This window comes from Perognathus longimembris, chromosome 6 (genome assembly GCF_023159225.1).
Source record: "Perognathus longimembris pacificus isolate PPM17 chromosome 6, ASM2315922v1, whole genome shotgun sequence".
In the NCBI taxonomy this organism is placed as follows: domain Eukaryota; kingdom Metazoa; phylum Chordata; class Mammalia; order Rodentia; family Heteromyidae; genus Perognathus; species Perognathus longimembris.
Window position 1 is genome coordinate 73,687,604 of NC_063166.1, and position 12,760 is coordinate 73,700,363.

The following is a 12,760-nucleotide window of genomic DNA, read 5'->3' on the forward strand; positions in this document are numbered from 1 at the left end:
CTATATCAGGAGAAAAGAGCCTGCGAACCGTGGCAGTTTCCCCAGATGGACACACCTGCTTCTTAGTTCTACAGCTCTCCATCCTGTCCGTCGCTATGAGAAGTATCAAGCCCTCTTCACGGCTTCACCCTGGGCACAATATTATGGACTGGATGATTGTGTCTTCCTGTCCCCAAATCCACACATGGAAACTCTAACCCCCAGTGTGGCTGTATTTGGAGATGGGGGCCTTAGGGGAAATGACTAAGGTTAAATGAGGTCATAAGGGGTGGGGCCTGGTCTGAGAGGGTCAGTGTCCTTTGAGGAGGCTTTAGGGAATGCCCTTTCTCCCTCCACACATCTGCACCAAGAACTCATATTCCATTGCCTGTGAGCTAGCAAGAAGAGCACTTATCAGGAACGGTTAGTTTTCAGAACTTTGACCTTGGACTTCTGACCTCCCGATGCTGGGTCTGTTTTTTATACCACCCAGTCTATGGTCTTTTGTTATGTTAGCTCAAGTAGACTAATACACATCATCTAAAAGTTCTGCCTACAATTTTGCTAAGGCTGATGCAAATTTACTAAGTTGTAGCTAGGCCAATTCCCCTCTTCCTGTCTTGAAAACTGGCTGTCTTATCTCGTACATCTCTGCCATCACCCATACCCAAGGCCACTGACTATGCCATCACTTTGGCACACAAGCTAATAGGCAACTAGAATGTGGCACAAGAATCTAGTCAGCATCCCAAGTCCTTCTATCTTGGGTTGGGTCAGGGGAGTGTAACGGTTCCGGTCTTCCTCTGAGCTCCGCTTCAGTCAGCCTGACACAGACTTGGCTGTACTGCTTAGATGGACTTAGTTCCTGTTGCCTGAGTGCCAGTTGGGAATGTGACCAACTTGGGTGCCCTCTTCCTGTGAGGTCACCCTCCACGTGTGGCGCCCTCTGAGCTCACAGCCACCTGAAAGGACTCCCCAGTGGGTCCCTTTGTCCAGCAAGGGGTAGGGTTTTTGTTTTTTTTCCTCCAGAGGCTCCTCTTCTGCACTTTCAACATCATCAAGTCTGTCTTCTGTACTCTCTCTCTTTGTGCTGGTCCTGGGGCTTGAACTCAGGGCCTGGGCTCTGTCCCTAAGCCCCTCTGTGCTCAAGGCTAGTGCTCTGCCACTTGAGCTACAGCACCACTTCCGGCTTTTTCTGTGTATGTGGTACTGAGGAATCGAACCCAGGGCTTCATGCATTGCTAGGCAAACACCCTACCACTGAGCCACATCCCCAGCCCCTCTGCTCTCTTCTTGTAGCTCACAAATGAAACTCCACTAGAGAGGGCAGAGTTGGGAATGCCCAACTTTTCCTTCCAAGTGGAATGATGCCTTTCGGGCTTGCAGGTGGAGCCTCAAGAGAGGCGCCTCAAATCCAAGACTGCTTGCAAGTCTATGTGAGGAGTTGCGAATCTTACCCTCTACTGTATGATTAGGTTTTTACAAAAACATGTTTGTCTTTAAATACAAATATCTCAAGCGATTTGCTTCCGGCACTGAATCTCTGAATAAAATTAATACTGTGAGATGGCAACTGGCCAATGTTCCTTGTAAAATGTCAGATAGTCAATATTTTAGCTTTTCTCAGCCACTGGGCCTCAGTGACACCTCAGCTATACCCAGTGCTAAGGTAGTCACAGGTGATCTATAAAGGAATAGCCGTGTGCACTCATCAAATCTTATGTATAGCCACAGAAATTTGAATTTGATAGCATTTTTGTGTCCATGAACTATTCTTTGAATATGTCTGTCTCTTAGCCACACCATTGCTGTTCTTAGCAGGGGCCATAGCTTGTCCATTCCACAAGAGGAATCTGGTGTGTGTGGCCTGTGGCTGCAAGGCCAGAGCCAAGGCCGGAGCAAGAACACTACACTATGGAATAAAGGGGAGTATCTCTCCTGTTTCTCTGCCCATGGGTTGTACCGCTGAAGACAGTGACCACTTACCCACTCTGTTCATCTATGAACACAGACTGAGGCCTGGCACAGTGACTGACAATGTAGGCACCAGCCAGGGAGTGCTGGGGTGACCCAGAGTGGCATACATACACGGCTCAGCTGCTCAGGGTTGGAGGTCATGGTCAGAGCATGGGTGGATATCACTTCCTCCTTCCCCGATAACCCTCTGGGCCCACCTCCCCAGCTTCAGATCTTGCTAGTTGAGTGAATACTCAAACCCTTCCTTCCTTCCAAGTTATAATGGGAAGCTGCTTTCCCCATGGCCCTAAGCTGCTCAGATGTGAAGATGCCCCTAGGTTAAGGCCCCTCAGGGGTCCCCAACACCAGCAACAGGGATAGGAAGACAATCTCCCAATTGCCTTCTCCTTAGCTTCAGGGCTGGTGGCTGAAGACCAGAGGTGGAGGGAGGCCCCTCTCCCTTGCTAACGATGTTTGTGTGAAGCTGCAGCAGAGGGTGTGGCCTGACTCCATCCTGGCTCCCCTATTGGTCAGCTAATGGCTTCATACTCATCTTGGACTAGCTGGCTGATCAAGGAACTTGGCTAGCCTCTCTAGATCTGTTCCTTTAATACACAGAGTGCAGGGAATGAGAACATGGCTTACAAGTACTGAGCAAGCTGGAGTGCCTAGTAATGATATATGTGCTGCTCCTACAGATAAAACATGAGATGCCCAGTCTTAATCTGACTTCCAGACCAAAATATTATATGTGTATATATTATATAAAATATACACCAAATATAGAATAGAATATACTAAAAAATATTATTCTGCAACTCACATTGAACGGGGTGTCTTTTCTTCCCCCTTATTGAGGCATCACAAATCTAGGTGCCCACCTACTGCTAGCTCTAGAGCTGCTTCCTTATTCCTTTAGTCCACTCAGGACCTGGGGCATGTGGAAAGCAAACATCTTTCCTGTGTGTAGGGTCTTGGGGATGGAGTCAGGCCACAAGGCTTCTTTCCTAGAGTTATTTGAGCCCAATCCCCAGATCCATTCTGTACTTGCCTTGGGGCAACGTGAAGAAGCTCTTCTTTGCCCCTTCCTTTTCCCTGATCTCTCTCCCTCTCCTGCTCCCCTGGGGCTGGCCATTCTCACCCACTGGCTATTGAGAGGAGTAACTATAATGACTCACAAGAGAATAGGCATAGTAATAAGCACTTGACACTCATCTTTCAACCAGCCCCATGCATCACCCTTTAGGTACACATGGTCAGCAACCTCACTTTACAGGTGAGGAAAATAATTCAGAGGAGGGGTGCTGCTTCCTGCCGCCCCTGCACTTCCTGGCCAGTCTCCACTCCCTCCCTCCTCGTTCTAGTTCCTCTCCTTGTCCTCTAGGGCTTGGACTAGGACTGAGGCAGAGCTTAGACGTCAGGGGCTATTTGGTCAGCAAGAGGTTCCACTTCCATCTGACCTCATGAAATGCCTTTCTAGTAAGAACCAGTACTTACCCACTCCTTCCTTCCTATTCCTATAGTCCGCAAATAACTTGCAAGTATGGCGGCCATGTCCTGGGGTAGCATGCCCTGGAGTTCAGCTCTTGAGCTCCTGAGCCCGGTGTGGAGAAGCCATGAACAACCAATGTAGAAACAAATCCTAGTCACTAGGTTCAGGTGAATCCTATTTCTAACTGAAGAAAGAAATCCTGTGGTTTCCACACCAGGCAAAGGAACAAATAATTCTTGCAAGAAATACTGTTAAGGAATTCAGTGTAATGAATCAAGCCTAAGCCTTTCCAGAGGGTGTGTCACTTGTGTTCCATTTTTACTAGTGCCAGTTTTTCCAAGTGTAATTTACTCGCTTAGTTCAGTCTCTGAGGCGAAGAGGCCCTGGAGTGGCAACAGAAGCCAGGACTTGGAGGATTGGCTAGTGGGACCATGGGGTCTAGTCTCACTCTTCTCTGACCAAGACAGCTTGGCAGCTCCTGTTGGCTTTCCCACTAGGCCAAAGGCAGTCACTATGGCAAACACACACAATACCCAGTGCATGGAACTGCTAGAATGAAACCAAGAGTCTTCCCTGATTCTGTATATGCCATTATTCTACCCAGGAGAGAGCTCAGTCTTGACTAGAGGTCTGTAATATTTACTTACTTAAAAAAAAATGTAGGGCTGGGAATATGGCCTAGTGGCAAGAGTGCTTGCCTCATATACATGAAGCCCTAGGTTCAATTCCTCAGCACCACATATACAGAAAATGGCCAGAAGCGGCGCTGTGGCTCAGGTGGCAGAGTGCTAGCCTTGAGCAAAAGGAAGCCAGGGACAGTGTTCAGGCTCTGAGTTCAAGGCCCAGGATTGCCCCCCCCCCCAATGTAGCAGAGAGCCAGGTATTGGTGTCTTGCACCTGTGATCCTAGTTACTCAGGGGGCTGAGATCTGAAGATAGTGGTTTAAAGCCAGCCCAGGCAGTGCAGTCTATGAGACTATTATCTCCACTAAACTAAAAAAGAAAAAAAAGAAAAAGGCCCTAAGTGGAGCTGCGGCTCAAATAGTAGAGTACAAGTCTTTTTTTTTTTTTTTTTGCCAGTCCTGGGCCTTGGACTCAGGGCCTGAGCACTGTCCCTGGCTTCTTCTTGCTCAAGGCTAGCACTCTGCCACTTGAGCCACAGCGCCACTTCTGGCCGTTTTCTGTATATGTGGTGCTGGGGAATCGAACCTAGGGCCTCGTGTATCCGAGGCAGGCACTCTTGCCACTAGGCCATATCCCCAGCCCTGTAGAGTACAAGTCTTGAGCAAAAAAAAAAAAAAAAAAAAAAAAAGCTCAGGAATAGTGCCCAAGCCTTGAGTTCAGGCCCTAGGACCAACACACACAAACACACAAACACACACCGCCCCCATGAGCACGCAGAGTACCCTTAGGCCTTACTCTAACAACGTCCCACCCGTTCTTCAGGCCACTGTACACCCACCTATGGCTGTTCCATAAAGCTAGACTGGGCTAGCAGCTTGTTGGGGTTTTTGCAGGGGAGGGGAGGAGAGGCAGTGCTGTGCTTTAAACTAAGGCCTCCCACTTGAGCTGCAAACCCAACTCTATTTTGCTTATTTTGGTAGGGTCTGTGCTTCCGCTGGAGCTGGTCCTCAGATCAACATCTTCCTACCTCTGCCTTTGGAGTGGCCAGCACCACCACAGGTGCAGGCTACTATTCTGGTACCCTGCTCAGACTTGACTATTTCATCCTTTCCTTTCTCTCCCATGCCCTGTGCCTCATGAATGAGGTCTCACAAAGCCCTTTCTGGCTGAGGAGCCATGTTTCCCAGGGCTAAAGACCAGTGTGTTCTTAAAAAGGCCCAGAGAACTTCAGCTCTCAAGGTGTTCCTGTCTTGTGGACCTGCTCTAACCTGCAGAAAGAAGACTAGTGTGAGGCGGGACTTCCGTTACGGGGCTTGAGAAGTGGTCCTGAAGAGTGATCGGCTGGGTGGGTGTGGGAGCTGGATGTGGTGCTGCCAACCCCCGCCCAGGGCACATTTTGTTCACCTGTGCTGGGGCAGGCTGAGAGGCAGGCGAGGTCAGGCCTCACGACTGACCGCTCAGTGAGCACATTCTCATGCCTCGTACGCACGATGCATTCATCAAATACCCAGGCAACAGAGACAGAGATATCAGGAGCAGTGACTCCCTCAAATACAGATCTGATTTTTAAAACCTTTTGCCCCCACCCCCCCAAAAATCCAGGATCAAGACCACAGACAATTTATTATGTAAGACATGGGTGGAGAACGGTCAAGGAAGAGTTTATGGCTGTGAGTGATATGGAATTAGATGAAGAGGCTCAAGTTTGCTGAAGAGACTTTAAATTTGGCTTTTGCTCTTGGAAATGTCAAAATAATCATAAAGCAGCACTTACGCCTTACAGAGCAAGTAATCCACAGAGTTGTCAGTTTCATTTGGCAGACAGGGTCACAACAGCAGTCAGACAGAAGCCTAAACACCCGAGAGTTAACATACAGGTCGGCAGGTATAACAAGGAGTGTGCATGCTGGTGGCTTCTCCCCTTCGATCTGGAGAGAACCTGGGACCGCCTAGGGGTGTAAGTGGGACCTGGGAAAGCAGCTTTTCCATACACAACAACAACAACAAGAACACAAGGACAACAAAGGAAACCAGGCTCTGCTGGCTGTCTATAATACTCATGTGCAGTAAGGCTTTCAAGATACAGGAATTTTTATAGCATTTGTATTTTAAGGATTTAGGGCAAATACATTTTTTTTTCTACTCGATAAAAAGAAAATTAGTACTTAAAAGGTTCAAAAATATATCGATTGAGTGATTTTTTTTACATAAATAAATTATATTGATTTTTTTTTTAAGGATTTAACAGCTGAAAAAACCCTTTCTGCTTCCACTGGAGGCAAAACGGAACACAATGTTAGTTAAATAGAAAGCAGCATTTCTAAGAAATCTGTTGTCAGCCTTACAGAGCATCCGCACTAGAGATGTCATTCAATAGGATTTATTCAATTCCTGGCTTATTTCTTCTTTATAGGATCAATTATGGAATTGCTATCTTATATATTCGATTCTTAAAATTGGTATATTCCAAGTTTTGAAAATACATTTAGATTCATATTTTCATGATTGAACAGACTTCTTTGAGATGCTCATTTTAACATTTACATAATTTATAACCCCAAATGTATAAAAGACAATGACAAAAGCATCATAAATAAATAATGCAAAATGAAAGTTATGTCAAACATTTGGACCTTCTGATAAATTAGCAAAACGGTAACAGAAACAGTAAAAAAAAAAAAAAAAAAAAAAAGGAAAAAAAAAGAAAGAAAAGGAAAAATACAGCGAATTGTGACAACACAAAGTGAAACACCTGCCGTATTTCCAGGCCCTGCAGGTCCTGTGTTCCCCAGAGTGCTCAGCCGCAAGCTCGTTTCAAGTCTCCAAAGTAAACTGCCCACCAGGTGGGACGTGCCCAACGTGAGAGGTGGCCGGAAGCCGAGGCGTGGTCGGACAAGTTCTTATTTAGCTCCTCAACATGGAGAACTAAGCAAGGAAAGAGAATACTGCAGACCTGCAACAGAGTCTCAGCTAAGTATAGTGTGGAATTGGGGCCAACCATGAGATCTAAATAGAGCAGAGAAACAACAGGGAGGAAAAGACTTTTCACAGTTGTAGCGTAAAGGGTGGCGCATACCTTAAATAACTGACTGCAGAACTTAGCGCCCAGGGAGGCCTCCTGTCAGGCGCTAGCAAGCACAGCTACAACCCACTGGGCAGGCAGGTCGATGGTGAGGATGTACAGGGGAGAATGAGGCTGCAGCAGCCCTGGTCCTGTGTTGGGGAGCTGGCGTGCATTCTGTGGAGTATGGACCCTCACCCACTCCCGCTGGCAGGAGCTCAAGCCGTGCTAAGCTCTCTCAGAGTTAAAAAGTCATCTTTCTGTTGGGAGCGGGCGGGTCCAGATACACAAAGGAATGCCCAGTCAGCCAGTATTTCTGCAGGTGTCTAAAAACAATGAAGGGGGAAATTACTAGCAGTAAGGTTTTTATTTCCATAAAGAAATCAATATATATGTTTCAACCGTTGGTTTATATACTTCTGACTAGGCTACTCAGTAATCATAAAATAGGGCCATATTTTAATTCTGATTAAAAAAAAATGCACCAGCACTTCCTTTTTCTGTGCTTTTTGGTTGTTTCCTCATTACATTCTTCCTATTTGACCGAGCTCGCAGGAAAAAAAAAAAGAGCCCCGCTTTGTCTCTGTCCTTCGTCCCTTCCACGACAAATCCCTAGACAGCTTTCTTTTGCCATTTTCCTCCTCAGGTGGAGTGGGAAGCTTGGAAGAGAAGGGGGAGGGCGTGTCACAAGTACTGCATCGACTACGACTGCTGGAATGAACCACTGGGTAACAGAAGAACTCTGCGCCTCCTAGACTAGGCACAGGACACTAAGCTCATGAAGTGGAAAGACCCTGCAACTATGAACATCTGTTACCATAGTTCTCAGACAGGAAATTAGGTAGGCCATATTACTCATGGAAACACAGGTTCCTGTGAACGTGAAGTGAGGGAAGTAACAAACCTTAATGGGATAAGAAACTTACAAGTCACAAGAATTTCTTAAATGAAAAAGTTCTAGTTGGTGGTGGCGCTGGAGTCTTTGAGCACCCCTTCCCCAGCCTGGGCCACATGTTCTCTCTCTGGGGGCAAAAGGGCACTGGCCTCGGTGCAGTTCTGGTCACTACCTGGCTCCCTCTCGCACCCAGGAGCGGGCTCTGGGTTGGGGTTGGGAGTGTCTCCCTTCGTCTTCTTCTTCTTCCTCTTCTGGTTCTCCAGACCTGCTATTTCTGAGTGTCTGGCCTGCTGCATGGCGGGCAGGGCCATGCCCATGCCGGGGGACAGAAACATGGATGGGTAGAGGAGTCCAGGAGACACTCCCGGGATGAGAAAGGGGTTAAAAGCCACAGGATTACTAGTAGTTATTGCAGGTTCGGACTGGTCAGAAAACGGGCTAGGGCCTGGCTTGTCTTCCGCTAGTGAGTCTGTTTTCACGTCGCGGCTGCTTGGCTTGTCCTCCACTGTCTTCTCAGTGGCCGCCGAGCCACTTTTTGCTGTGCTTGAGAGAGACGCTGGCGCGGTGGAGGTGCAGGTGGTGGCCATGGGTGTGTTGAGAAGTCCCCCGACACCAAACATCTGGGGCACCGCGGCCACGCCCGGCAGCATCATGGGCAGCATGCTCAGGGTGTTCTTGACCTCTTCCCCTGTGGGCATGGTGGCAAAGCCGGCTGGGAAGCCCACCAGCCCGGTGAGGGGGATGCCTGGCATGTTTCTCACGTTCTGCAACCCCACCAGGTCCATGCCCGCGATCAGCCCGTTCATGAACAGCGGCCCCATTCCCGAGGGAGAGTCTGCCACGACGGCGGGCCCTTTCAGGAGGTCCGTCCGTGGCCGCCTGCCTCTCCTGCGTGAGCCCGCGTCTCGGAGAACCGGCTCAGCCAAGGTGTGGTTGAACTTGTTTTCTGGGAGAAACCCCTGGGAAAGGACAGAGATACAAGATGCTAAGTTACTGGACAGAAGGTGGAGGCCGGGGGCCAGGGGGTGGCCGGGGCTCTGCACAGCTCCACAAATGGCTCCTGGCAGGAGAAGCATCTCGTCTACATGCCCAGAGGGTTTCTCTGCAGAGGCTGAGTGCCTCTGGTGGCACAGAAATGATCAGGGTGCCTGTGACTGCGACCAGTGCTTCCAACATGCTCACTGGCAAGAGCAGCGCCTCCCCGTGTGAGAGGCCAGCAGGACTGGAGCGGAGGCCGGCACTAAGATGCCTCTGAAACCCTGAGACACAGAGAGCTGTGCGCTCTCCAACAGACAGCAGCAGGTGCCTTCCGGCTGATACAGGAGAGTTTGTCTGCATCGAAGCAGCAAATCGGAATAGGAAGAAGAGCGTTTTGGAGCGAGACAAACCTGACTTGGCCATGCCAAGGATAGCAGGTCAGCTGTGGTTAAAAAGGACAGCACCATTTACGTAAGGTCACTGGGGGTGAAGTGCTGCACAACTCCGAAGCCCCCAGGGACACTGTCCACTAGCCATGTGTGCTCTACGCCTAGGTCCCAAGCTCCTGGAGGCCACAACTGAGTGTGAACAGGATGTGTACAGAAATGAAGGGACTTGGGAACACTTCTGGGTAAATGCCACCAAAAGGGGTGCCTTTTTGGTTTCCCTTCAAGGAAACAACCTATTTTTCTTCTCTTCACGTGTGTGTGTGTGTGTGTGTGTGTGTGTGTGTGTGTGTGTGTGTGTGTGTGTAGTACTGTGGTTCAAACTTAGGCTGCACACTTGCCAAGCAGGTGTTCTCCTGCCCGAGTCATTCTGCCAGACCTTTCTGTGTTGGTCATTTTTGAGACAAGGCTTCACTTCATACCTGGCTTGGCCAGGACTGTGACTGTCCTATTTGCACTTCCCTGTCAGCTAGGATGGCAGGTGTGCACTGCCACACCCAGCCACCAGTTGAGATGGAGTCTTGTGAATGTTCTTTTGGAATGGAGATCTTCTGCTCTCTACCTTTCAAAAGTAACTAGGATTATAGAATGGAGCCACTGTGCACAACCCTCTACTCTTTGTTTTGTGCTGGTGCAGGGGCTTGAACTGAGAGTCTGGGCACTGCCCCGGAGCTTTGAGCTCAAGGCTAGCACTCTACCACTTGAGCCACAGCTCCACTTCCGGCCTTTTGGTGGTTAATTGGAGATCAGAGTCTCATGGACTTTCCTGCCTGTGCTGACTTCAAACTGTGACCCTCAGAACTCAACCTCCTTAGCAGCTAGGAGTGAGCTACTGGTTCCCAGCTCTACCTTTCTTAATTAGCAAACAGCTCCAACGTCAGCCCTTCTGCTAACTAGACTGACAATGCGGTCTTCCATCACATACCTGGCCCCTTCTCTACCACCATCCAGGACGGCTATGCCAAACAAGGCCAGGGAGCAGACTGGCGCCGCTGTGGCAGCAGGCAGATCCCACACACACCTTTCTTCTCTGAGGTGGAAACTAGGGGTCAGGGTGGGGATCTGACAGGGAGGTCTGCTTGCAGAACTAATTACACAAACTGTTGCAATTACAATAGATCTGCTCTCAATTTGTTTCCCAGGGGATGGAAATCCTGGTAGGAAGAGAGCAAATTCCTTTCAGGACTTAGTGCCCATAATCCCTGAGCCATGGAGAACTCTGCACACCCCCTTCTCTACTGCCTTCCATGGCCCCTGTCATTATTGAGTCATACACATCCATAGGGTTAAGACTAGGCCGGTGACATGGGTGCTGTCGAGCAGTCTCTTGTCTTTTGTTAGGGGAAGGAGTGTAAAGCGGTCTGTCCCTGTTAGTGGCCAGGGATCCCCAGTCAGCTGCTCCTTTCCAAACACACCGAAGGGAGGCAGCCTCACTGCCTGCCGTCTCTACAAAGCCTGTGTTCATTTACACTTCCTCTCAATCCTGAGTGGCTGACAGTGGATTTGCACCGGGGACGTGGGGCTACCATGTAGAGCAGCAGAGCAGCACAAAGTGGGAGAGTTCGCTGGGCCCCCAGTATGAGGGAACCCACCATCTTGAAAAGCTGTGGTTGGTGCCTTTCCCAGACCGTCCTTTATTCCTGCAAGTCTACAGAGAGGGGGGAATCTGACAGGGACAGGCCAAGCTCGCTGGTTCACAGCCTCCTGTCTGGAGAATCAGAGGTGGGCAGGACTGGCAGTATTCCTTAATAGAACAGACTCTTGGGGGGAAAGAAAGGAGGTGCCCAGAGACACTGAAAGAGACATATCTAACCTAGCTAGACACACTGAGAACGTCAGACAGAGAAATCCTATTCTTAGGGCCTGGAGCCCTGGAGAATGTGGAGAGAGACATCAGTGAGGCTAAAGATGTCTAAGTGCTGAGTCGGGGGATTAGGAACTTGAACTCACAGCTCTGGCACTTCCCACTGTTTTCATGGTTTCCCATCTCCTTGAACTATTATATAAAGGAGGGGCAGTTGTAGGAGTGTTGGCGGCACTGCTCTCTGGGAGGCTCTCTGGAGGCTGTGGGGACATGTGTGGTGAGCTCCAAGAGGAGCAGCTCTGGACATGTCCATTCCCCAATGGGGAGCATACAGCACCTCCAACGGTGCTGGGGGTTTGGTGGTGACAGGAAGAGCAGCACGAGAAACACTAGCTGCCACTAACAAAGTGTCCGCATCTAATCCAAGGGCTCTGCTGCATGGTCTCAACCAATCATTACACCTACCCCGAAGTTAGCACTATCACCACAGCCACTCACAGAGAACTTGTAATTTACAGGATGGATGGTGAAATTATGAGTATCTGAGGTGTGCATGTGTACATTTGTACTGGGGTTCGAACTCAGGGTCTTTTACTACTCTTACTCTGCTTTTTCACTCAAGGCTGGCACTGTACCAACTTTAGCCACACTTTAACTTCTGGCTTTTTTTTTTTTTTCCTGGTTAATTAGAGATAACAGTCGTTTTCCTGCCCAGGCTGGCTTTGAACTACAATCCTCAGATCTCAGACTACTGAGTAGCTAGGACTACAGGTGTGAGCCACTGGTGCCTGGTACATCTGAAAGTTTTGAATCCCCAAACATAGTTATTTATGAAGTTTCACACTTGTCTTACAATTTCCCAAAAAAACACAACAGTTCAATATGGGAAGCTTTATGAAACCTCTCAAAAAGCCCTGGCTGGAGAAATCTATGCAAAAGTTACACTTGTCTCTCTTCCCTTTCAAAACTGAGGGCCCTGGGACGGCCCTGGGGTCCAGATGGGAGAGACAGAGCAGGTGAGAGCCTGGGCCTTTTTGCACACCCTACCATGCAATGATACTTATTCCCAATACTATCAACCATTGGCAATGTGCTAGGCTGATTTATCTTTGCGTATGCTGCAAGCGCTCCTTCTAGTTCTTGGTTGGAAACAGAGACAGTGAGAAGGATTGCTCCCAGTCTGTCTTAAGCTCATTGATGCTGGTCCTTGCTCTGGGCTGGCTACTTTCTCTAGATTGTGCAGTCTGGGATTGTTGCTGGCCCCATGACCTTTCCTATTTAGCACAAATCCATTCCAGGACTTCTCCAACTGAGACCTCTTCCTTGAAGCCCACCCATAGCCAAGGGGCAGGAAAATGGGGAGAGGCTTTTTCCCAAGGGCACGTTCCACCCCAGACATCTTTCAGTTAGGAAGAAAACAGCCCAGCACATGATGAGCCATGCCTCCACCATCTTTTCTAACAATCGTCTATAAATTGGATCTTTAATATAATTTGAATTAAGTTCCTGATCAGGACAGCTAGAAT

General features: G+C 48.9%; 1 protein-coding gene across 4 annotated transcripts in view; it reads right to left on the minus strand.

Annotated features, from left to right (window-relative positions):
- Window positions 1–5,654: 5,654 nt before the first annotated feature.
- Window positions 5,655–12,760, minus strand: part of Chd6 (chromodomain helicase DNA binding protein 6) — a 140,874-nt gene continuing 133,768 nt past the window's right edge. For all 4 annotated transcript variants that reach the window (XM_048349357.1, XM_048349354.1, XM_048349355.1 and 1 more), the window contains one exon: window positions 5,655–8,965. In XM_048349357.1, the coding sequence (XP_048205314.1) occupies window positions 8,069–8,965 (897 nt within the window). In that variant the 3' untranslated portion in view covers window positions 5,655–8,068. The remainder of the gene's footprint in view (window positions 8,966–12,760) is intronic.